We start from the raw sequence: 23,753 nt of genomic DNA on the forward strand, positions 1-23,753 counted from the left end.
CCAATAATTTGAAGTTATATCTGCACTAGTGGAATATCATAGAACTTTCCATTCCTTGGACGCTTTATGTCCCAAAAACTAAAATAATGCTGATTGATACGATTAAAAGCAAATACGTAGCATGTATCATAAAGTGCGGACAAAGGCAAACATTAACTACAAAGGCAATTGGTAGCACATGAATGATAATGGGGCATTCTAAAGCAACTTTATGTAACACCTTTTTTATTTGATAACATTTACCGTCAATCCACAATTGACATGTCTTGGGCCGCCATTTTGAATTGCTGGAATTTTTAAATGTTCGATTAATACAACATAATCGATCATGAAGCATAACCTACATCAAAAACGCCGTTTCAATGAATTTTTATCCAAGTCTGAATCGTAGAAGTAACAAAATAAGCTTCGATTTTAATGTTTTATTTGTCGCATTAGGCTCAATTATTGACTGGCTTATACCACATCAGCAATGTTTTAAGCTTATTTTGACAAAATTGAACAAACTGACTGCTTATATTTCTTGTATAAATGATTGAAAAAAACAAAATCAAGTCTAAATTGTAGCTTATAGTGTCTCTTTATGAGAAGAGTGAAATTCACTGTAGTTTACCTACGACGTTTGTTCTTCGTAATTGTTACTCTGGCGGAATAACCGCACTATGATAACGGTTTCAATAATACATCATGCAACGATTCTAAATTTAATAGTTTTTAGATCTGACATCTCGGTCCAAAGATTATGTTTTTTATGGAAATTTGTAATTTTTTTTATCGTACATTTTCGTTTTTTTACTCATTACAATATACCATCATATAGTATATATTTACCTCAACTGTGTTTTTTGTAAAATATGTGTTAGCAAAAATAATCCCAACTCCAAGGTAAATTCAAAAAGGGAAAATCCATAAAAAATGACAACAACATGCTATAATTTTCATGCGTCCGAAGCGCTTTTCTAGATTTACCGTCATCAGGAACGTTCAAAGCCGAATATTTGAAAGCCAAAAATGTATAATAACCTAAATAGTTGAAGAGCTATATGACAAAAAAATGCCTTAATTTATCTAAGTTCAACTTTGCCTTATAATTAGGGAGATAAAACCTTAGTTTCTTATTATTTCAAAAATCTATGAACAGACAATTTTAGAAAGGTTTGTTATAAATCATGTCAGTACCGAAGTACTGACTACTGAGCTAATGATACCCTCGGGGACTGATAGTCTACCAGCAGAGGTATCGACCCAGTGCTGTAAAAAATGAAAACAACACGTTATAAATATCATGCGTCCGAAGCGCTTTTCTGGATTTACCTTCGTCAGGAACGCTCAAAGCTGAATATTTGAAAGCCAATAATGTTTCATAACCTAAATAGGTAAAGAGCTATATGACCAAAAAGGACCAATAGCCAAATTTATCTCAGGTCAACTTTGCCTGAGGGAGTTGAAATCCTAGTTTCTTATCATTTCAAAATTTATTAACGGACAATAAAACCTGACATATATTGGAATTTGACACCGAAAGTTGAAAGTTAAACGTGGAATATCAATATTAAATATTGAAACTTAATTTTCAATTTTTAAATAAAGTGTTGGACTTATAAAAGTTTTATTCTAATATGAATGTATAATATTAACCAATATGACAACATAATGACCTATTATCTGTTTAATTTAATTTTGCAACATATTGCATAAACGATTCTACAAAATGGATATAGTTTGAAATTTCTGCTAATAATACGTTATTTTTATTTTTTAGTATCTGTTGGGGTGATTTCCAAAATGTTACCAAAAAATCAAAAGCGGTGAATGTACATGACTACTATGATTCAAACATTTATTCAAATCATTTTTTCTTCAAACTTTTCCAGCTGCTTAGACGAATCATTAACCATACGTTCAGTTGTTGTAAGCCGAAGAAGTTCAACTTGTTTGGTACAATTTACTTCTACGGCAGGTCCATAGTCCGAGTCTGACGTAAGCCGAGTTTTAATTCTCTGAAAAAAATGTCACTTTGATTGATAGGTAATGAGAAACTGATACAAAATTTTGTAAGTTGTATTACTTTGATAGAGTTTTCTTCTCTTTAAGTGTTTAAGAGTTACAGTTTGTTTTATTTCTTTAAATACTTGTCAGAAATAGAAGATTTAAGAAGCCTGCTCATTTAATTTCATATTCAGATATATTGATGATGTTCTTTCTATTAACAATCCAAACTTTTTTGATTGGGTTCCATTAATATATACCCTAGAACTAGAAATTATAGAAAAAACAGACACGGTTTTCTCCGCCGCATTCCTAGACTTATACCTTGAATGTGACTTAAACGATCATATCAGTACCAGAATCTATGACAAACGAGACGATTTTAATTTCGAAATTATCAATTTCCCCCACCTTAGTAGCAATATACTAATTTCACCTGCATATGGCTACTCAGACTTTATCTAACGTCCCAAGTGTCTGAACAGAAAGTTAATGCACCAGGGTTATGTCAAAGAATGTGTCGTCCTTTTTTTCTAAAAACGTTCATTGCAAGATACCGAGACCTTGTTGATAAATATTCACAAATAATACATGCTGGTCTTGAAGTATAGATTCTAGGTACTGACGTGGTTTACCATCTTAATTACGTGTTATAGAGTTCTTTTATTTGTTTTTGTACACAATTCACTTCTACTGTTTAGTCCATTTTTCGCAATATCCTTTTGGCGTGGCTCGGTATTTAAACATCCCGCCATTGTGTTATTGTGCTACATGTATGGTCATTTTTTTTGTATTCTTGTCTTTCATTTTTGCTTATGTGATTTGTCTATATGCCACTTTGATTTTCTTTGTTGGCATGGTTGTTTGTTTTATAGTGATTAAAACTGTAACACAATATTGACTGCTGTACCTCTATTTTTGACATGTTTACCTATTATGTGTGTTTGTTCCGTAAACACATTGTTGTCAATATAATGGAATTTGATGCGACTGTCATACAAGTGAGAGGTTTAGCTAGCTATAAAACCAGGTTTAATCCACCATTTTTTACATACGGAAATGACTGTACCAAGTCAGGAATATGACTTGATCGATCTTACAAGTGTTACTTAATTTTTATAATTTGTGTCTAATACTGTAGTATGTAATTTAACAGGATTCATCATGATAAATAAAACAATTACAAAAAAAAATCAGAAATATGATAGTTGTTTTCCATTCGTTTGATGTGTTTGAGCTTTTAGTTTTGCCATTTTATAAGGGATGTTCCGTTTTGAATTTTCCTTGGAGTTCGGTATTTTTGTTATTTTACTCATTGATATGTGCACCTATTCTTAAAGTGGACTACTGTTGGCCCTATGTTTTTTTTCTGGTTTTTCTTCTAAAAGAAAAAAGTATGAAATCTTTGTGTGCCCCTCCGTTTAACACTTAACTCATTCATTAACCATTATGTACGTTGTATTTTCTATAATAATAAAATTGAAGGGGTACTCTAATATACTTACTTGCAGAATTGTTCCTTCAGCGGACCATACGTCTTTGATGATATATAAAGGTATCGGTATAACTGAGGCAAAGCTAATTATCCAGCCTGCACCGACTGCCCACGATGGATACTTGTAGGTGCCATATGAAACTGGCGTGAATTGTATCATATTGAATACTATCATCAACTAAAATAAAAACACTGCAGAATCAAAATGTAAATGTGTTATAAAATATATATTCTTGATATATAGCTGACATAATGCTAACTTAAGGTTTTTTGTTAACACTATGTCAGGAATAATGAACAAAATTGATAAATATATATGGCATGTATATTTTATAATACGATGAACATGATACACGAAGTTAACGTTATTAAGACTAACTTTAAAACAACAAAAATGGACGTCTTTATCATTCCTTCAATCCTATGTTTATCTAGGGCTATTTTCAGCAAACCCAACCTATGTGTAATTTACATATGCTAAGTTGTTGCCACAAGGTGAGGATAGCTAGAATTTATTGCTTTTGTTTGTCAAGCTTGTCGTTCTGTTGGAACTCAACTTGAATCTAGTTTTAATTGAATGCGTTCCACATGACTTTTAACATTCATTAATGGATTATTAACATCGGATAAGACCCGAACCAAAACCTTTTATAATCTTCGATAGATAATAAAAAATATTATTAATTCATTTGGATCTTTTGACGATAATTAAGACAGAGACTATTCCTTGGAATATTCAAACAAATTAAACCTACCACTACTGACGTTGGTGTTATAAATTTCCAAACTATACCCCATAACCAAGAGGGTCTTCTACCTGTCATCATTTCCAGATCATCAAAAAATTGTTCAGTACCTAACAAAACATATAGTTCCAGAAACACTATTACACATGTTAAAAAACTTATGCAATAGTTTGAGTGTCGAATTAATCGACTTCCTTAAAGCCTTCAGAGATAACTTTTCAACATACATCCCGATAGATCATTATCCTTTTTCGACTTATGAGTTTGAATGTCCCTCTGGTATCTTTCGTTTCTCTTCGAATAATATTAAAGAAAGCATCCATTCGCCTCTTTAGTTTCAATTAACTCTAATGAAAATTTAATTATCTCAAATGTATAAAACGTTTATATGATCTTTCTACTCTAGTCTTTACTCTTCTGACGGTAATTGCAATGGATTCAAGCTATTTAGAAGTCAACTATATGTGATCTTAACACCAGCTGTACATTGATCGGGTAGTTTACAAAGGAAACAAGTAAATTTATATCATGACATTTTCTTAAATGTTCCATGTTCAAACACAGGATTTCACCGTTTTGAATCAAATTTGTAATATACATGTATAAGATGACCAGTTCAATAAAGGCCATCAACTTCATTTTTCAGAATAGAATACCGATGATTTAGTTAATTTTAACCCTTAATTAATCATGAATAAATGTTAAATGTCAATAGTGCAATACATTTGGTTCCTTAGATAAAAAAATATAATAATATCTGATTGTTTTACAGCTTTATCACATAAACAAATTATGAAAAGCCCACCATTAAAAAATCAACATAGCTGTTACACAACATTAAATGAACAATGAATTATAACATTGTTATGTGATTTGCTTCTAAAACACGCATATGAAGTCTCTTAAGAAGAGTATTTGATACTGGTCAATTATGTTTTCAATGATATCGGAGACCAATATACAGGAAACACCTTTTTAAATAGCTAGCGCCGCACTTTTTACTAAACAAAAAAAATAAACTTACGGAATCTAGTCATTGTAAAATTTATTTAAATCATAAAAATATTCGATGTATAAGCCTAAAACTCAGGTTGAATGTTAACTAATATTACCGTATATCCATCCAATCAAAATACATTCCATTATTGCAGCTATCATTGGAGAAATCAATCCAACATACCAGTCTACGGTTTGTAAAATATAAATTCCTCCCTAGAATATTTGAGCATACAGACAAAAAATATATACATCAGTTTTTTTTTTTTTTTTTTTTTTTTTTCTTTTAGTCTAAATATGTAAAGTCACGTTAACGTTGATCAAACATTGAAATAATACCTGGACCTCGTAACGCTTCTTAGTATTCTATCTGCGATAAAAGTAGTACTGTACAGTTCAAAAGCCTATATTATCTTATATTCAAATTCAGTACAAATCGATATCAAAAGATTGAATTATGCTTTCAAATACATATGCACCTTTTATGTTTGGTTACTTTCTATAAACCTAACCGAACAGTTTCTCCCATTTCTTTAGATCAAATAACCCTTAGGGTGACTGGGGGATAGAAGTATGGTCACCATTGGTCTTCCTCCGACCGGCAGTAAAACCCTTGCTAAAGTGGGGCGTCCGTTTGGCTGTGCGGGATGTACAAATTTGCAGCCGGTCAGAATGGGGACGTTAAATCCGATGCCTCGTGTAAAGAGAGTGCCACGCTCTTTGCACGTTAAGAACCCTTACAACAACTCTTTGAGGGGTCCGTAGGTGACCTGTTGCAAGGCAAAATTTCTGTCCCTATCCAATATACCCTCATTTCTCGTGGCAGTCTAAATTTCTCCGACCTTAATCCCAGACACCCTTCTTACTGAACCTACCTTGTATTTATTGTTAATTTGTTCTCGTCCTGAATATGCATGAAATATTTGCCACTGGACTTTAAGCAACCAACAATCAATCAATCAATCAATTTAGATCAAATACAATACGACGGGTGCCACATTTGCAGCAAGATCTGCATACCTTTCCGGACCACCGAGGCCACCCCCGATTTTGGTGGGGTTCGTGTTGCTCAGTCTTAAGTTATATGTTGTGTATACTCTTGTATGTCTTTTGGTCTACTTTATTGGCCATGGCGTTGTTAGTTTATTTTTCTCACATTTTACGGAAAGTAAAACCATCTTTTCAGATATTGAAAAATTACTTCTTTGTTGTTGTTTTTCACTGTACCTACTTACATTCATTATGTACGGTATGCCTGAGATGAAACCAACACAACATAAAGCACTCATGAAAAGTGTTTTCCTGTTTCGTAATAACTTCGGGTATTCGTCTACTAATGCACTGTGTATGGTTTCAATTGTTCCAAACTGTAATACATTGACAAGATAATTTGACCATATTTTCACTAAACCTGTAAAAACCTTATATTCAAGTCTTTAACAATAAAATTACAGTATAAAACAAAAACATCAAATGTAGTTTATGAAAGTATTGAAATTAGAAATTAAAAACATTTTAATGCAAAATATTGGACATGATGAAAAATTTAATTAAAGGCACTGTATGCATACAGCAAACAGGGTCTCGTAATTAATATGAGACAATATTTTTTTTTGAAAAAATGAGCAAATAACAATACTATACAGAAATTATAATATTACATTATGTCTATATGTTTGAAATTCGTCTTACATATTACCATTAGGTTTCAATTTTCTTACATTTGGATCAAAACAGCAAAATCTCCCATAATAGCCTAATTTTAGATCTTGTCATTAATATTTAGAAATAAGAAAAAGCTTCCCCATTTCCCCATTCCAAATTAAAGAATATTGAAAGAGTTGGTCCTGCTTTGTTTCATAAAAAATGTTTAGCCAACGTAGATATAAGTATCTTGTCTTAGAGAGGGATAAATCTGCTTTGTAAAAAATCACTCTGATTCAAAGAACAAATTCTGTAAAACGGACATACCCGGTCACGTCCACGTGTTATTGTTATATGTATTTCTATTTGTATCCATCTGAAGAGTAAAGCCTTTTTCAACTGATTTTTATAGTTCGTTTTTATGTTTAATTACACCTTATATAAGAAAGCCAGATTTTGATTGGTTGATAGCCAGTGTATTTTTCGCATATTATAATATTTTTTCCTCATTTCAAACGAATTTGCCTGTTTTTCACCACTGCCGGTGAATTTGCCTCAAATACCATGGTATTTGCCATTTCGGAAATTCCCTTTTACCCTCTCGTGCATTTTTCCGCCAAAATGTTTCGGATATGACGTTACATAAAAAAGCGAGCTAACGCGTATTAGTACATGTATAATTCCCGCGGTTCTATGATAATATCCTCTTATCCTCAAAATTAGGCATAAACATGTTAATGAATTAGTTTCAATCCAAATCTATTCGGTGTAATTAAAGAGATATATCATGTTGTGGAGGGGTATTTGCGAAAAATACCAGTCTTGGGACCGAATTTCCCTCGCCTAGCGGCTCCGGAAATTTTACAGTCCCTTGACTGGTATTTTTCGCAAATACCCCTCCATAACATAATATATCTGTTCAGTACTGTTACACCCCTGTCCCAGGTTATGTAGAGGGTTGGGATCCCGCTAACATGTTTATTCCCGCCACATTCTGTTTGTTTGTGCCTGTCCCAAGTCAGGAGCCTGTTATTTAGTGGCTGTCGTTTGTTTCTGTGTTACATATTTGTTTTTCGTTCATTTTTTTGTACATTAATTAGGCCGTTAGTTTTCTCAATTGAATTGTTTTACATTTGTGATTTCGGGACCTTTTATAACTGAATATGTGGTATTAGGTTTTGCTAATTGTTGAAGGCCGCACGGTGACATATAGCTGTTAATTTCTGTGTCATGTGGTCTCTTGTGGAGAGTTGTCATATTGGCGATCATACCACATCTTCTTTTTTTATAATTATCAAGATGCATGATTTCTTGATTGACAACATATTTGTTACGTTTGGAAGACGTCTTTTTCAACAAAATGTCGGCGTTCCCATGGGAACCAACTGTGCCTCTCTTCGTGCCGACTTGTTCCTCTATTCATATGAGGCTGACTTCATACAGGAAGAAAGAAAAGAAGTGGCATTATCCTGTAACTTTACTTTCCGCAATATAGATGATGTTCTCTCACTAAATAATTCAGTTTGGTGACTATGTTAAACGCATCTACCCCATCTAACTTGAGATTAAGGATACGACAGATACAGTTAAGTCTGCTTTATAGCTTGACTCACATCTAGAAATTGACAATGAAGGTCGTTTGAAAACAAAACTTTTAAGACAAAAGAGATGATTTCAGCTTCCGATTTTTCAACTTTCCATTTCCATGTAGCAACATTCCAGCAGCTCCTGCATACGGAGCATATATCTCCAAGTCGATATTCCAGGGCATGTTTTTTCTATCATGATTTCCTTGATAGAGGGTTGCTGCTCACAAGGAAGCTAACAAACCAAGAGTTCCAAGTGGTGAAGTTGAAATAATCCCTTCGTAAATTGTATGGACGTCATCACGAGCTGGTTGACCGTTATGGAATACCCGTTTCATGGATGATAGCGGATATGTTCCAAATGTCGAAACTACAATCCCGTCCCCTTCTCCCCGAATGTGACCTACCGAATTAGACTTATTACCAAGTTTGTACTAACATGAGCAACACAACGGGAGTCACATGTAGAGCAGGATCTGTTTACCCTTCCGGAGCATCTGAGATCACCACCAGTTTTTGCTCAGTCTTTAGTTTTCTATATTATGTTTTGTGTACTGTTGTTTGTCTGTTTGTCTTTTCGTTTTTTAGCCATGGCTTTGCCAGTTTAATTTCGACTTATGAGTTTGAATGTTCCTTGGCATTTTTCGCCTCTATTTTAAGATATTGTGCTGAAAATGTATTTTACAAAGAAGTTATAAATGTGTGTGAAATTCATTTTTGAGTAAAGCCTTGGCTTATATATATTTTGACTAAGTTCTAAGCGTGAAATTGTCGTTTTAGATCAAATCCGAAAATTTCGACATGTTATGACGTCACAAGTGACCTTTCTAAACTTGATTTTTCAGTTTTAAGCAAATGGTTCATTTATGAATGAAATTAACTCACTTTTGAAAGACTTGAATAAGTTTACTTAACCTCTTTTAAACTTAAGATACTATTATTTCGAACGAATCTTGCATATAACACGTACGGCGACAAAATACAAACTATTTACTAATAGGCGGTTGCTATGCCTAAACCTTTATGTGGCCAAACAAACCTACATAGGATTTTACTTATGTTGTTACAAAAAGTCATTTGATCAAATCATAGAGCAGGTTCAAATTAGTACAGACTTTGTATGGAGTTTGACTAGGGAAGTAATTTTCTACTTTCGTAACCGATTTATTAGCTATTAATTTCAAGGCTTATGCCTCTAAATTATTATTGACTATAGATTTCCCAGATCTGAATAAAGAAGGTTTTTCGTCCGTTGTTCCTGAATAGAATACTATTTAGAGGTTGACACATTACATATGTGTTGTATGGATAGCTCATCGAAGTATACACCAGATCTCTAATTATTCACATATTTCTATTTGTGTCCTTTGTCCGTTCAACTATTAAAAAATGAGGACTACATGGAAACCATGTTTATCAAAATAGTGCTACAGCTATCAAACTAACAATATTTTTCGTTTATTTTTTGACATTTCCTCAAAATTGAAAATTGTCTCGGATATGCTGAATAATGAAAGACAGAATATATACCATTTACTTACAATGCAAACGTAAACTCAAAATGGATGTGTCTAATATGAATCTTTCAAAATAAATATTTTATCTGTCTGATCAATCATACTAGCATAGCAAATTTTTCAGGAAATGAACAACATCACTGGACTAACCTGAGTATCAATACCTATAGTAAGCATCATGAGAAAGAAAAGGACTGCCCACAACGGTGACACAGGAAAAGTTGATATTGCTTCTGGATATGCCACAAAAGCTAAACCAGGACCTTTAAAAGACATATAAGCAGTTCATAATAATAAAATCAAATTTTATCAAAAAAACACTGTTACATGTAGAAACCATATGTTGTTATCTTTACAGTTTTTCATAATAGACAGACTGTTCATTTAGACGGTTTTAGCTCAGTGATTTGTTGAATGATTACTATGGTTTTAGTGTTTTGCCAAAGTTTTCCAAACGACACAAAGTATATTATACTGTGAGTTTATACATATTTCATTCAAATACCAATAGAAATTTAGGAAACCATGCAAATGATAACTCCTCATTCTAAAAGAGAGGCAAAAAATACCAAAGGGACATTCAAACTCATAAATTAAAAATAAACTGACAACGCCATGGCAAAACCAAAAGATAAACAGTATACAAAACACAACATAGAAAACTAAAGACTGAGCAACACGAACCCGAACAACCAACCCTCATTGTCAATGAGACAGACTTAACTGTATTTTTTGTATTCTTTATTTCAAGTCTGATTTGATAGATATAAAATTTCTAAGAGTGCCCATTTTGAGAAAAGAAGTGGCAGTCACTGAAATTATTTTTTGTATTATTTTTCTTCGACATTTCGAAGAACACAAGAAAAATCAATCCGAAGATTCTAAAATATTTCAGGGAACCTGTGCTCGTTTTAATTCTAGAGACATTTGTCAGACAATTTTGTTTGGTTCAAATCTAAAGATATCTTTTTTCTGTTTAGACGTTAGTTACAGGTTGTCTTACCTAAAGTTAATGTATCTAAAGAGATTGCAATGCTTACATGTAAAATACGATATGGTTACCTTCAGATTCTTGTTTTGAGATTATCCTACACTTCTTGTCGATCATATACAAAATTGAGCATACGGTTCAGAAGATACTACTTCCTAGTCATTTTTAAACGAAATATTTGTCTAAAAACTGGTACTTCAAGAACAAAAATATTCAGATACTAAAAGATTTTGTAGAAGCTAGGATATTCGTCAACACATAATGTCGTAAAAGTAAAGTTACGTTTATTTAGATCAATCGCTTTGACCATTGACTTGAATTTGATGGAGAAGAATAATAAGTAGCAAATTTGCTAAGGTCAAGATGTGCTTATTTGAAGTGGACAGGAATAAAGAAATTACCTGACTTTGATCACCTAAACAAAAATGAAATCGTCCAGTTTTACTATTCAAACCATCACTTAAGTTCACCACACCCAACTTATTATTAGAAACAAATCTTTATCTGAGTATACCTTGATCAACAACATCATCAACGTGCATTTCTTTTATATGTGCCATGTATCCAAGAATACAAAATGCAATAAATCCCGCAAAAATACTCGTTCCACCGTTTATAAAAGGCACAAGTACGACTTCTCTGGAAAATAAAATTTCATAAAGTTTGAAAATATGGTGTCTTTTATTGTTTCCTTGAATAAATGTTACAATGGTGTTATCACATCATGATTTTAAACATGCCAACTGGCTACGTCCAATGTAAATAGATAACACAAAGACTAGCAGACAGTTTGACAGTGTTTGATAGTCCACCAGCAGCTGTACCAACCGAGTGGTAGTCAAAGACGTTTGATTTTGTTTAAATGTTCATAGCAAGTGTTTTGGTCGTAAAAATTATAAGATATGATTTAAATTGAATAACAGTACTCGAGACGAACATATATTTAGATATGCATATCAATTCAATACGAATACACATATTTTAATTCTTTTGATAATAGAGTGTCTACATGTCATTTTTGTTTTCTTTCTTGACATAGTTGTTTGTTTTTGTAGTGATAAAGATTTTAACACAATATTGACTGCAGTACCCTTATTTTAGACATTTTTACTTTTTATGTCTGTTTGTTTTTTTCTCACACATTGTTGGCAATACAATGGAATTTTATACGACAGTCAGTATTTTTTATCTCAAATACTATCCGGTATTTATTATTTCTTGTTTCTATTTCATGACAAATGGCGCAAAAATATTTGGTATACAAAACATCTTCAGATACTATCTCGAATAATCAACTCTTAGTCATTTGTATCACCATTTATTCATTAACTGTATTAATCTCAAACTAGCTTATATCTGAATTTGTATACGAAAAAAGTTATAAAAGTGAATCATATATATATAAATTTTGCTCTGTATTAAAGGAATATTTAGGGACATAAATGATGCTGTGCAAAGTTTCATTTGACAATCAAAATTATCTCCCTATTACGCCAGCTAAATTTTATAACCGTACAAATGGAAGCCATTGTAGTGATGACGCGCTGTCAATTTAGCTCTTGAAAATCGATTTTATCCACATAGTATCATTACGATCCTTATATGCCTGTTGTATTTTAAAAGACAAATGTATCTACTAGCTTTTGAGCATCATTTAATGTTCTTTTATGCATTTAGTCAACTTAAAACTATCGTCTGATCGGTAGTTAGGGGGAATTTTCGAAACTTCAATAAAATTTAACAAAAATTCTAAGTAGATATTTCGTCGAAGGGCAGATTAAACATTTTCAGAGGTTGAAAACTAATAACCCTAGATAACACACACAAAAAATGGATTTTTTTTGAAGTTATGCATTTTTAAGATTCACTTGAAAAGTCTGTTTTCAAGTACTTTTTCTTAAATTTGTTATTCGAACACACCTACTCTGATGTTATTACTCATTAGAAAGGTATTTCACTTGACCCATATATTCTATGTGTTAGTATTGTAAATTTTTAATGTTATTATATCAACCAAGAGCCTAAATATATCAAAATTATAGAATCTGAAGCGAGATGGTGTATCAAATATTTTTCTTTGATACGTTTTCACGACAGAAAATTCAACTCTAACACGCCTGAACATAACAGATGCTCTCGACTTTCTCTTTTCAATAAAATTATTGACCTTTTTAGGGATTTCTTTTCCAAAAACTGTCACCGGGGAGGCAGAGATGCAAATTAACGCTTTAAAAAGATCAATCTATTATCTTTCTGTGGAATTATTTTCGGCAGAATTTATGCTGATGCACAAAAAGGTCCACAGGTATTTGCACCTACCATAATCGACTGTTTTGTCTATAATTCAAAAATTTACAAATATCTCGAAGTTCCAGACCATAATTTAAGTAAAAACACATTCATAAGACGCATAAAATCTTAAATTAGGCACATTCATTAAACTCTTGAAGCCCATACAAACAGATGCAAGCAATTTTAATTTACCAACTAGGTCTTTTTTACCTTCTCTTTCAACGAGGTCAATTTCTTTTGTTTTGTTTCAACTTGTTTTCCGCCTGTTGAATAACTTCTTTGTGCATGTAGTTTGCTAGTATTTGCTATTGTCTCATTAGCATTTATCGAAAATATAGCTATTCCTTTTACAACATTAAAGTATTGAAAAAAAAACGATATTCTAACCTGTATAAGTTGTGATGGAACCGATTAAAACTGGCAAATGTTATATAACCTCCCCATCCAACAGCAGTCGAAAAGAAAATCTGTAAAGCCGCTTCACCCCATACCTATAAGAGAGGCGAAAGATATCAAAGGAACATTTAAACTCAAAAGTCGAAAATAAACTGACAACGTCATCGCTAAAAAAGAAAAATGCAAACAGACAAACAATAGTACACAAAACATAACATAGAAAACTAAAGACTGAGCAACACAAACCCCACCTAAAACTGGGGGTGATCCTGCTCCACATGTGGCTCCCGTCTTGTTGCTCATATTAGTAACCCGGTAATAAGTCTAATTCGGTAGGTCACATTCGGGTTAAAGGGGACGGGATTGAAGTAACGACAACGGATATTCCATAATGGTCAGCCAACTCGTGATGGCGTGCGTACAATTAACGAAGGGATGATTTCAATTTCACCACTTGGAACTCTTGGTTTGATAGCTTTCTTGTGAGCATCAACCTTCTATCAAGGAAATCATGATAGGAAATACAAGCCCTGGAATATCGTATCAACTGCGAGATATATACTCCGTATGCAGGCGCTGCTGGAATGTTGCTACACAGAAATGGAAAGTTGAAAATTGGAAAGCTGAAATCATCTCTTTTGTCGTAAAGTTTTGTTTTCAACCGACTTTATTGTCAATTTCTAGATGTAAGTCAAGATATAAGGCAGATTTAACTGTATCTGTTGTATCCTTTATCGCAAGTTCGATGGGATGGATGCGTTTAACATAGATAGATCAATGGTTAGATCAATGACAAACAAAAACACAATATTCACTACAAAAGAATAGATTATGAAGAGATTGACCAACAAATAGTGTAATTTAAATTATATTGCTAGGTTACATAGGTTCATTAATGCATTTTTTTCACTAACAATTTAAGGTATTCATATGAAAAATAAAATGTTGTAAGGACAAACATCTCAAGCAAAGTTCACTCTGTAGGAATAGCATTTGCCGCGTCATGTATTATTGTTTTGGGCAAATCGATTTAAGAGGGACGATATTTTCTTTAGAAAAAAGAAGAGATGTGGAAAGGAGGTATTGTAAGAACTCAAATAAATTATACTGCCATAGTCAGAAAGAAAACACATATTCTGCCTTACAAAAGACAATGATTCTGATTAAAACATGCTAGAAAAGTAAATAGTCTTAAACAAAAAAACAAAATAACATCCTATACAATTTTAACTTACTTGTGGAGAAAGCAATTTATGCCACTTTGGAATAAACATAAACTTGATACCATCAATAGCTCCCGGGAGAGTAACTGCTCGTACCAGAAAAATGAGCAATACAACATAAGGAAAAATAACTGTTACATAAACTACCTGAAAAAAACCTTTAAAGCTAATGATTTTATCAAAAGTTTAAGACAAAATACCAATATCATGTTGAGTAATCGGAATATGTGTGTGTTATGTGTGCGAGAACATTTTACACAGCATGCAGCTTGAAAACAAGCAATGGCGTTGAAAAAAAAGAAATTATTACGAAACGAAGGTTCCATCTCCCTCAGCCAAAGTTGACTTAAGATGCATTTTACAAATCTTATCGTTCCCTTTTTATCGTATAAATCTTCACATATTTAACCACATTTTTGGATCTCGACTTTTTTTGTTTGAGCATTCCTGGTGAAGGTCAATCCTAAAAGGGGTATCGGTGGCCGAGTGGTCTATGAGTAGTCGAACTACTGCATTACAAGTCTGTCAACACTGAAGTTGTGAGTTCGAATTCCGCAGGTTTGCTTGACTCCCATCTTAATTGCGTAGGATTGTCAACTTACCTACCTCAGGTAGTTGGTTCTTTCGGGCACTCCGGCTTCTTCCACCTATAAAAACTGACTGCCACTAAATAGCATAATAGTGCTAAAAGTGGCGTTAAAACACGAACCAAATAATCAATCAATCATAAAAAGCATCATGAAATGTTATTTTCATTGACTCACTTGTATTTTTGTTATATTTTGTTGAAATGGCACGATATAAACCTTGGTCCGACAAAGAATGAAAATCTTATCGATAAAGGCAACAGTAGTATACCGCTGTTCAATAGTCATAAATCGAATTTTATATATTCTTACAAACTGCAATATTAGAAAGTGTATGATTATCATTCTAGAAATAAATGATGTAATAGGTGTAGACTTCGGTATACACCTTGGTAATTGTTGTTCACCTCATTTTTCATTATCTTTTTGGTGAAACCGTTTTGCAGGATATCGTCTCATTTGCAATTATACCAATTTTCAAAATGTTACATAATTTACAGAGCTGCTTTCTTTGGACAAAGAAGATAGAATATTTATGTTCAATCAAAATACAATGCAAGATGCGATTCAGTGCATCACTTAAGTATTCGCATGTCCATGCCTTCGTCAATACACATGTATGTACAATTAATAGGCATTCTCAAATATTAACATCACTTATACGGATCGGACCATTTAATTTCAAATTGATATTGTAAGAAATATCCTGTACCAAGTCAGGAAAATGCCCATTGTTATATTATAGTTTGTTTCTGTGTTTGTTACATTTTAATGTTGTGTTTCTGTTGTGTCGTAGTTCATCTCTTAAATTTAATGTGTTTCCCTCAATTTTAGTTTTTGTACGACTTTGCCCCCAGCAGAGCTATAGAAAAACAGTACATTAACGGGTGTTACACGGACACTTTTTAGATGATACACGGACACTTTTCAGTTGTTACACGGACACTTTTTATGAATAGAATCACTCGTGCATGATCTGTGAGTTTTTGGGCACTTTAAATTTCAATTAGATTTGAACTTTTTGTTTCACCGACATAATTCTTGTCTTTTTCATTAAAATATTTACGTTGGCATAAATAACTATATTTTTTTCAAACAATTCCAGTATATTACTATTCATATCAGTACACTAAGGGATTGACCATTTAACTTCAAAAGGGGAGTTATGTTTTTTCCTAAAAAAAATATTCTGATCCCCAATTTTATGAGAAAAAAATATATTGTGGTCAATCAGATGACAAAATAATGTTCTGATTCCTGATTTTCCGAATACCGTATATAAAAGTGCTAATTTCGAAAAAAAAAATTTGGGTGATAGCGTTGATAAACTAAATCATTTTCTTACTCAGAAAAAAAAAAACATACTCCCCTTTTGAAGCTGAATGGTCGGTCCGTAAATGTATTTTTTTTTCAATATATGGACATGAATAGTATTCTGGACAATGCTGAAAGTAAAGAAATGCTGGTACCGACGTTTATATTTCAATTAAAAAGACTGGAAATATATATAAAAAAATCAAATCTAATCAAAAGATAAAATCCCTATCAACTCACCAATGCACGATTGATCCTATAAATAAAAATTGTCCGTGTAATACATGTTCAAATAGGCAGCAAATCTTGAAGAAAATCATTCAACTTATGTCACCAATTTTGGACGGTAATCTGCCATTGGATCATATTGTGACACGTGTTTGATCCTGACCAACACTATAAGAGAAATATATAAAAACCTATAAGCATAATTTTTTTTTAAATCCAAAATATATACCTATATATGGGTGATTTTAACAAGAGAAAATCGATTTTTTCGTCGGAAATTCATTCTTTTTATATTGTTATTGAATTTATATATTTGGGAGCAAACGTACGATTTTTATTATTTTTTAAGGCGGAATGGGGGAATGGAATGACACATCCTGCATCTTTTCAACAAAAAAGAATCAAGCCTGTTTATTTTAAATTTATTTTACCCCCCCCCCCTTTTCCGTTTTCCCCAAAATAAAAATCAAATGTTAGCTTGCTTACCTCTGAAATCTTTTTCATACATTACTTACTTGCGAAGATGCATTTTTAAAAGTCTCAAATGTGTACGAAATTCATCTTTTACTTGACATGGTTCTTTTTTTATGAAATTATTAGATTCTTGAATTTCTTTAGAAAAAACTATAGGTTGAAATGAAGTGAAAAAAAGTTTGTTTAAACTGTCTTACTGTAACTTACATTAACTGGTATTTGGCCATTTAAGTTTCGGATCTGTTAAATTTTGACACCTCTTCTACATGCAAAATGTACTTAGTCTACTTCTTTCTTGAAACGTCGTACAAGTCAGATACAAAACAAAATCGCCTCGGACCTTCACCTGACTACAAGTGCAGAAAAACTATCCGGTAATGGTTGTTACCGGCCTGTTTCTTTGTTTCCTTTGTATTGTATCTAATAAGTAACCCGGATTTGTTTTTTCTCAATCGATTTATGAATTTCGAACAGCGGTTCTACTGTTGCCTTTATCTAGCATTCATTTGTCGAAACAATAACCAAAATGATTTCCTTAAGGATTTGTTAAAATACCTTTCTTTTTTATTAACTTATTGTTTTGGGTGCAATTCAGACACTCAAAATAATGTTAAATTACGCCTGGTGCAGTAAACATTAACTTTATGATGGTATTTCATTTTCAATTTATATATATTTTATCTTTTTATTTATTTTAATCCATCACTCATTCAATATTTTCATATTAATAATTAATGATCGAAAACTAATCAACAACATAAACATAACGCATGATTGAATTACACTGCGACTATTTTTGTGACGAGTTCAATATTGTTAGATACGTGATTTGGTGCATAAGTTATTCTATTCATTACTTTGGCTTTTAATGTAAATAAATGAGAAAATGTAAGGATCGTTTATTTGTGTAAGCGTTCATACTTCGTTTCAATGATGCAACGTCCTTGACAACGTCTTACGGACTCAATTATAGGATTTCTTTAACATGTAAAATCATCTGATTTTTTTAATGGGAAAACGGTTGTTTTAATGCAACCAATGAAATAAATTGTGGCCCCTAAAGCAGCAGCGTAATGCCACAACAAATGATTATTCCAAATTACAACTAACCTTGCCAGATGTTTTGACACCTCTACATAAGCATAGAAAGACAATTATCCATGCAACAAACAAACATATTAATAGTTCTAGTCTTATCCCTCCCATATTTTCTATACCATCTGTAATCTGTAATACGTTGTACCTGAAAAGTTATTGGAAGGGAATATAGTTATTGCCTTTGACCTTAAACATACAAAATATTTTATATTTTTATTTTCTCTTGTTTTAATGGTTAATTTAGAAATACATATTTTTGAAAAAAAAGTTTAAGTGTTCGTAAAATGTATCATTGCTTCCCTTTCTGACAAGTATATAGATCCAAACGATTCGTTCATTCGTGTAATTATATAAAGAAGTACAATTCATTGTCGATATGCTTGTGGAACAAAATAATTAGACATCTAAACCTTTTTCCTATTTTCTCTCTTGCATTCTTTATGAAACAGATTTAATAAAACAAACATTCATTGATAATGAAATCATATTTTAATAAAACCAAGACCGCATTATAAGCAGGTTTGTTCGAAACAAATACAATATTGTATGTGAGCCTAGATAGACGGTTTGACAAGGAAAAAAAATATATTTGTGTTAAGACTTTTCCTGACGTCACAAATATTAATTTGACGCGGACAAAATAGCTCTGTAACTGTTACTACAATTCTTTTTGAAAACTGTTTTTTACTTTTGAAGGAACAGGTAATGTTATTATTACAACAATTACAACTATAAAGCTAGAGAGATACATTATGTACATCTCAAAGAAAATGAAGAATGTCACAGTTTAAGTAGTAATTTTAAAAACCTTGTGCTTATTTTTTACGATAACATTGCAATGCATTTACGATGTAAAAAATCATTGTCAGTTCCCAAACAATACGTCGTGTTTGATTTAAGTGCTCCAAATAGACTGGGGTAAAATTCGTAGTAATACATAGGAGCTGTTTACCTTAAAAATAATATCGTAAATTGGAAACAATGTCGGTAAAGGAAATACTGACTATAAGCTAATTATTTGTCTCCCTTCAAATGTAAAAGTAACAGAGACGGTCTTGATTTATAGATTATAAAATTTATAAAAAGTTAAATACCGAACTCCGAGGAAAATTCAAAACGGAAAGTCCGAAATCAAATGGCAACATCAAAAGCTCAAAAACATCAAACGAATGGAAATGATGTTTTCATGATTAATGAACGTTTTTACTAATTGAAGGAAAATTATTAATTTCACAATTATTAACGATTCTTCGAAGATGACAACAATACATAAATTTGGCGAAAATTTTTTGTCGAAAACAATATATACAACCATTGTGATCTTCAAAAAATTCATAGCCTGATATATGAAATCGAGAAAAGTTTATTTGCACGAGGTCCACAAGACGAAGATACTCTTCTCAAGAATTAATATTTTTTAAATAAATTATCCTTTTCAAGATTAGATAATTTTAATACAAAATATTCTTTTCAAGATATGATAATTTTTTAGAGTCTTTTGCTGTCGAATATTTTCCATTTCTACTTCAGAACTCCATTTCAACCAGACGACAACTAATTATTCTTTGGTCTGCAAAATATCACTATCTTTAAAAGAATTATTTTTATTACGTGCACATACCCAAACCGTTCTGGTTTTTTCCTTCCGCGTAAAAAGGGATTGTTTTATTAATCATTTTATTAATGGTTAATAGTCAAGTATTATGACAATCATTATGTATTCTTACGTCCAAAATTCCTCACTGGCAGTTTTCTTGGTTTCATTTGAAGTAACTGTGTCATTATGAATACCAAATGAGCTAGAATATACCGTGCCATTTTGAATACCAGATGATCTATTATATACATTCGTATCATGGCAATTGATTGTATTCCAGTCGTTGTTGCAATGACTCCACGGGAGCACTGACGTAAATGATTGGTAAAGAAAATACAGCACCCAGGAAATAATCACATTGACGTACATACAGTATATAGCTGAAGCAATCAATGTGCCGTATCCAATACCTAAAATTCAAATAAAGTAAACTTAAAGAAAAGAAAACTAAAAATCTAAAAATAAAAGACAATGCATGTTAATTCAGTCATTTCGGGGCCTTTTAAAGCTGACTATGTGGTATGGATTTTGCTTATTGTTGAAGGCAGATGACGAAAAATGAACAACAAAAAAGACTCTCACAGTTGTAGTTGTCATATAGACCACAGTAATTTGATATTCAAATTTTGACTTTAAAGATAAGTAATTAGAAAATAATTCTTTCAACGACATGATTCGGCACAGGTGATCAAGAAATAAGAGAACAGAAAAATACCAAAAAAAACCCAAAAAGCCTTGAAAATGTCATTTGTTCATGTTTGTTTTTGTTAAACATCTATAGAATTATTAAAGAAATAAAAATTCAACATCGGATAATAAGAGAGTACTATTTTGCCAGTTGTATGTTATTTAAAAATATATTATCTATTTTCAGTTGAACGTCACCAATTCAACAAAAAGATCATTCAACATAAATTTATTAGTGACCGAACGTATGCATGTATGTGAGCGTTCTTTTGAAGTTGTATTTCATATTGGATAAATATGATTTTTGCAGACCATTTATATTGAAATTAATTGACAGTGACAACCTGCATCAAATCAGTAAAAAAAAACACATCGAAGGTTACGATTTCTTAAGTATAAAATTGCAAAAAAAATAACAGCACAATCTTTTATAGAAGTCTTAATATTGTCAAGGTAAAAAATGATGTGATAATGTCAGACTTACGGGAAAGTTACCCCATATGTAACTGATAAAGTATATATTATAATTTTGTAGAATTATTTTGTGAACAAATGAGTCAGTTCTTTTATATAGCACCAAAAAGTACATACATTTTTGTAGAATTTTTCGAAGTTGCATCTAGCACATAATAGGAATATATGATTTTTGGTAATCAAATCCCTCGATTTAACTTCCAATTAACAAAAACAGGGACAACCTTATCGCAATTATTGTAGCGTTAAGGGGCTTTATGTAATACAATATCTAATATTTGGAGAAAAAAAGCAGAAAAAAATACCATTCGGTTTGACATCACATAAAAACAATTTCTTTTTGTAAAGTTATGTTTTATAAAAACTCTTAATATCCTTTTAATAGGCGTCAAAAGTTATATGTAACAACAAACTGTGTAATACAATACATGTATCTAATATTTGGAGAAAAAAGCAGAAAAAAGACCATTCGATTTGACACCACGTAAAAACAATTTCCTTTTGTAAAGTTATGTTTTGTAAAATATCCTTTTAAACGACGTCAAAAATTATTAAATATGTATTGTAGTTGTACCTCTTTGATATGTTGACATTTTTGCAATGCAATTTTGGGAATCTGGAGAAGAACAGTTATACTTTTTTAAACCATGTATATGATCACTCAAATATTTCATGGAAATTTTCTTATAAGCATCGACAGATATCATCATTTGTTTTATAAAGTTTCTTTGATGTAATTATCTTCCCTTCGTCAGAAAATTAAAAAAAAACAGTGTTCAAAAGGATTTTAGAACACTTCCTGAGTGTTTAAGGTAAGCTAAAATCACAAAAGTAAACATAATTTTACAGTGTTGCAATTCATGAAACAATTTAGATCAATCTCATCTCAATCATGTTGATATCTCCTTTCAGTTCTCTTTGGATGATAAAGTTTGACTGCATTATTTGGTTTATACTTGCTGCCAAAAAAAAAAAAACTTGTTTGGGTATTTTTTTAAATTTTTTTTGCTGTTATCAAACAACAGTACGATATCTGTGCGATAAACAAAGAAACTAAAAGATCAGCAGAGGCAATAATATGAACCAATTTTTAAACTTATCAAATTGATAAGTTGATATTTTTATTGAAAACATGAAACTTCTGAACAAAGCCAATTCGGATCACTTATGAAGACAACACAGCTCGACACAATATGAAGCCTTCTTGAACTCGTTCGCTTCGCTCACTCGACAAAAAGTTTCATATTGTGACTTGCAGGTGATATTTTACAGTATCAATATACAGACAACCTGATAATCGGTACAAATCATGCAAAATAACTTTAACGACGACATGACGATAAAGAACGACTTAGTGAAATAATTTCGATGTAACCAATAGATACACTGAAAGAGAATACAAATTCGCCCATCATGTCATAAAAGCCCCAAATAAGGTAATCGAACAATATTTTCTCTTCTTTCACTTAAATAGAAACACTAGAGAGATTTGTTCATCGGCTTGGTCATTTAAGTATAAAAATATTAGACGATCAACCAACTTCCGGTTGATGAGATTTTTATCTTCTTTTGATGTCATTGTTTACTTAAACTAACAAACAAATGCAGAAATGAAATTTCTGGTGAAAGAGAAATATATTTAGACAATTTTGAGCCAAAATTTACTTGTCCAGTTTGCATTAAAATTGAGGATTAATGCGCTCAATGGAATATTTTCTAAGATTTAAAAAAAAAACAGCGATTATTTTTAGAAGTATTAGATTTCCGAACGGTCGTGTTTCACTACAAGACTTGAAACATTGGTTGAAATTTGGCATGTAGAAAGGTGATACAATTTCAATTCAGGATATACCTGGTTTCTATGGAGTTAAACTATCATTTTATATCATTTTATTTGATTAAATATAACTACTTAAATTCTAAAGAAATATCAACACTTTTTATTGTTAAAAAAAAGTTCACCTATCATTAAATCTAAAATTAGATTCACAAACTTTAAGAATATACAAACGAAGTTATTTGGGTCTAAACTTTGAAATGCTCAAATTGAATTTAAGCATGAAATGTGTAAGAGAATCTGGATAGGGGTCCTTAATTTCTACATTCTTTAATTTTTGGGGCTTTTTTCTTTAAGATAAATCTTATTCTGTAAGATTCTCATTAATTTGATATAAGTATTGAATTTTAAAAAATTATTTGGTTTCTTTATTCTGGATTTCCTTTCTTTCTGTAATCATTATTGAGATACTTAATTCATTTATTTTCCACAGTTATTCCTTATACTTTTGCACACCATAATTTTTTTTGCTCATATTTCTCTATTCATTATATTTTTTCCCTATTAATCTCTATTCTGTTAAACCCATTCAGTCCCTAATATATATATTTAATATAACTTAAGTTACTTTTTTTAAGGTAG

The 23,753-nt window shown here is 31.6% G+C and overlaps 1 protein-coding gene across 2 annotated transcripts in view; it reads right to left on the reverse strand.

Annotated features, from left to right (window-relative positions):
- Positions 1 to 1,826: 1,826 nt before the first annotated feature.
- Positions 1,827 to 23,753, reverse strand: part of LOC127715239 (sodium- and chloride-dependent glycine transporter 2-like) — a 219,157-nt gene continuing 197,230 nt past the window's right edge. The window contains exons 4-14 of one of the 2 annotated variants that reach the window (XM_052221263.1): positions 20,304 to 20,583; positions 18,589 to 18,721; positions 14,888 to 15,022; positions 13,644 to 13,747; positions 11,479 to 11,603; positions 10,124 to 10,236; positions 6,462 to 6,593; positions 5,343 to 5,442; positions 4,240 to 4,340; positions 3,495 to 3,662; positions 1,827 to 2,000 (exon numbers count right to left, since the gene is read on the reverse strand). In XM_052221263.1, coding sequence (XP_052077223.1) covers positions 1,845 to 2,000; positions 3,495 to 3,662; positions 4,240 to 4,340; positions 5,343 to 5,442; positions 6,462 to 6,593; positions 10,124 to 10,236; positions 11,479 to 11,603; positions 13,644 to 13,747; positions 14,888 to 15,022; positions 18,589 to 18,721; positions 20,304 to 20,583 — 1,547 coding nt within the window. In that variant the 3' untranslated portion in view covers positions 1,827 to 1,844. The remainder of the gene's footprint in view (positions 2,001 to 3,494; positions 3,663 to 4,239; positions 4,341 to 5,342; positions 5,443 to 6,461; positions 6,594 to 10,123; positions 10,237 to 11,478; positions 11,604 to 13,643; positions 13,748 to 14,887; positions 15,023 to 18,588; positions 18,722 to 20,303; positions 20,584 to 23,753) is intronic. The other variant, XM_052221261.1, reaches the window with a different exon arrangement.

The sequence above is a fragment of the Mytilus californianus genome, unplaced genomic scaffold, assembly GCF_021869535.1.
Source record: "Mytilus californianus isolate M0D057914Y unplaced genomic scaffold, xbMytCali1.0.p SCAF_9, whole genome shotgun sequence".
In the NCBI taxonomy this organism is placed as follows: Eukaryota; Metazoa; Mollusca; class Bivalvia; order Mytilida; family Mytilidae; genus Mytilus; species Mytilus californianus.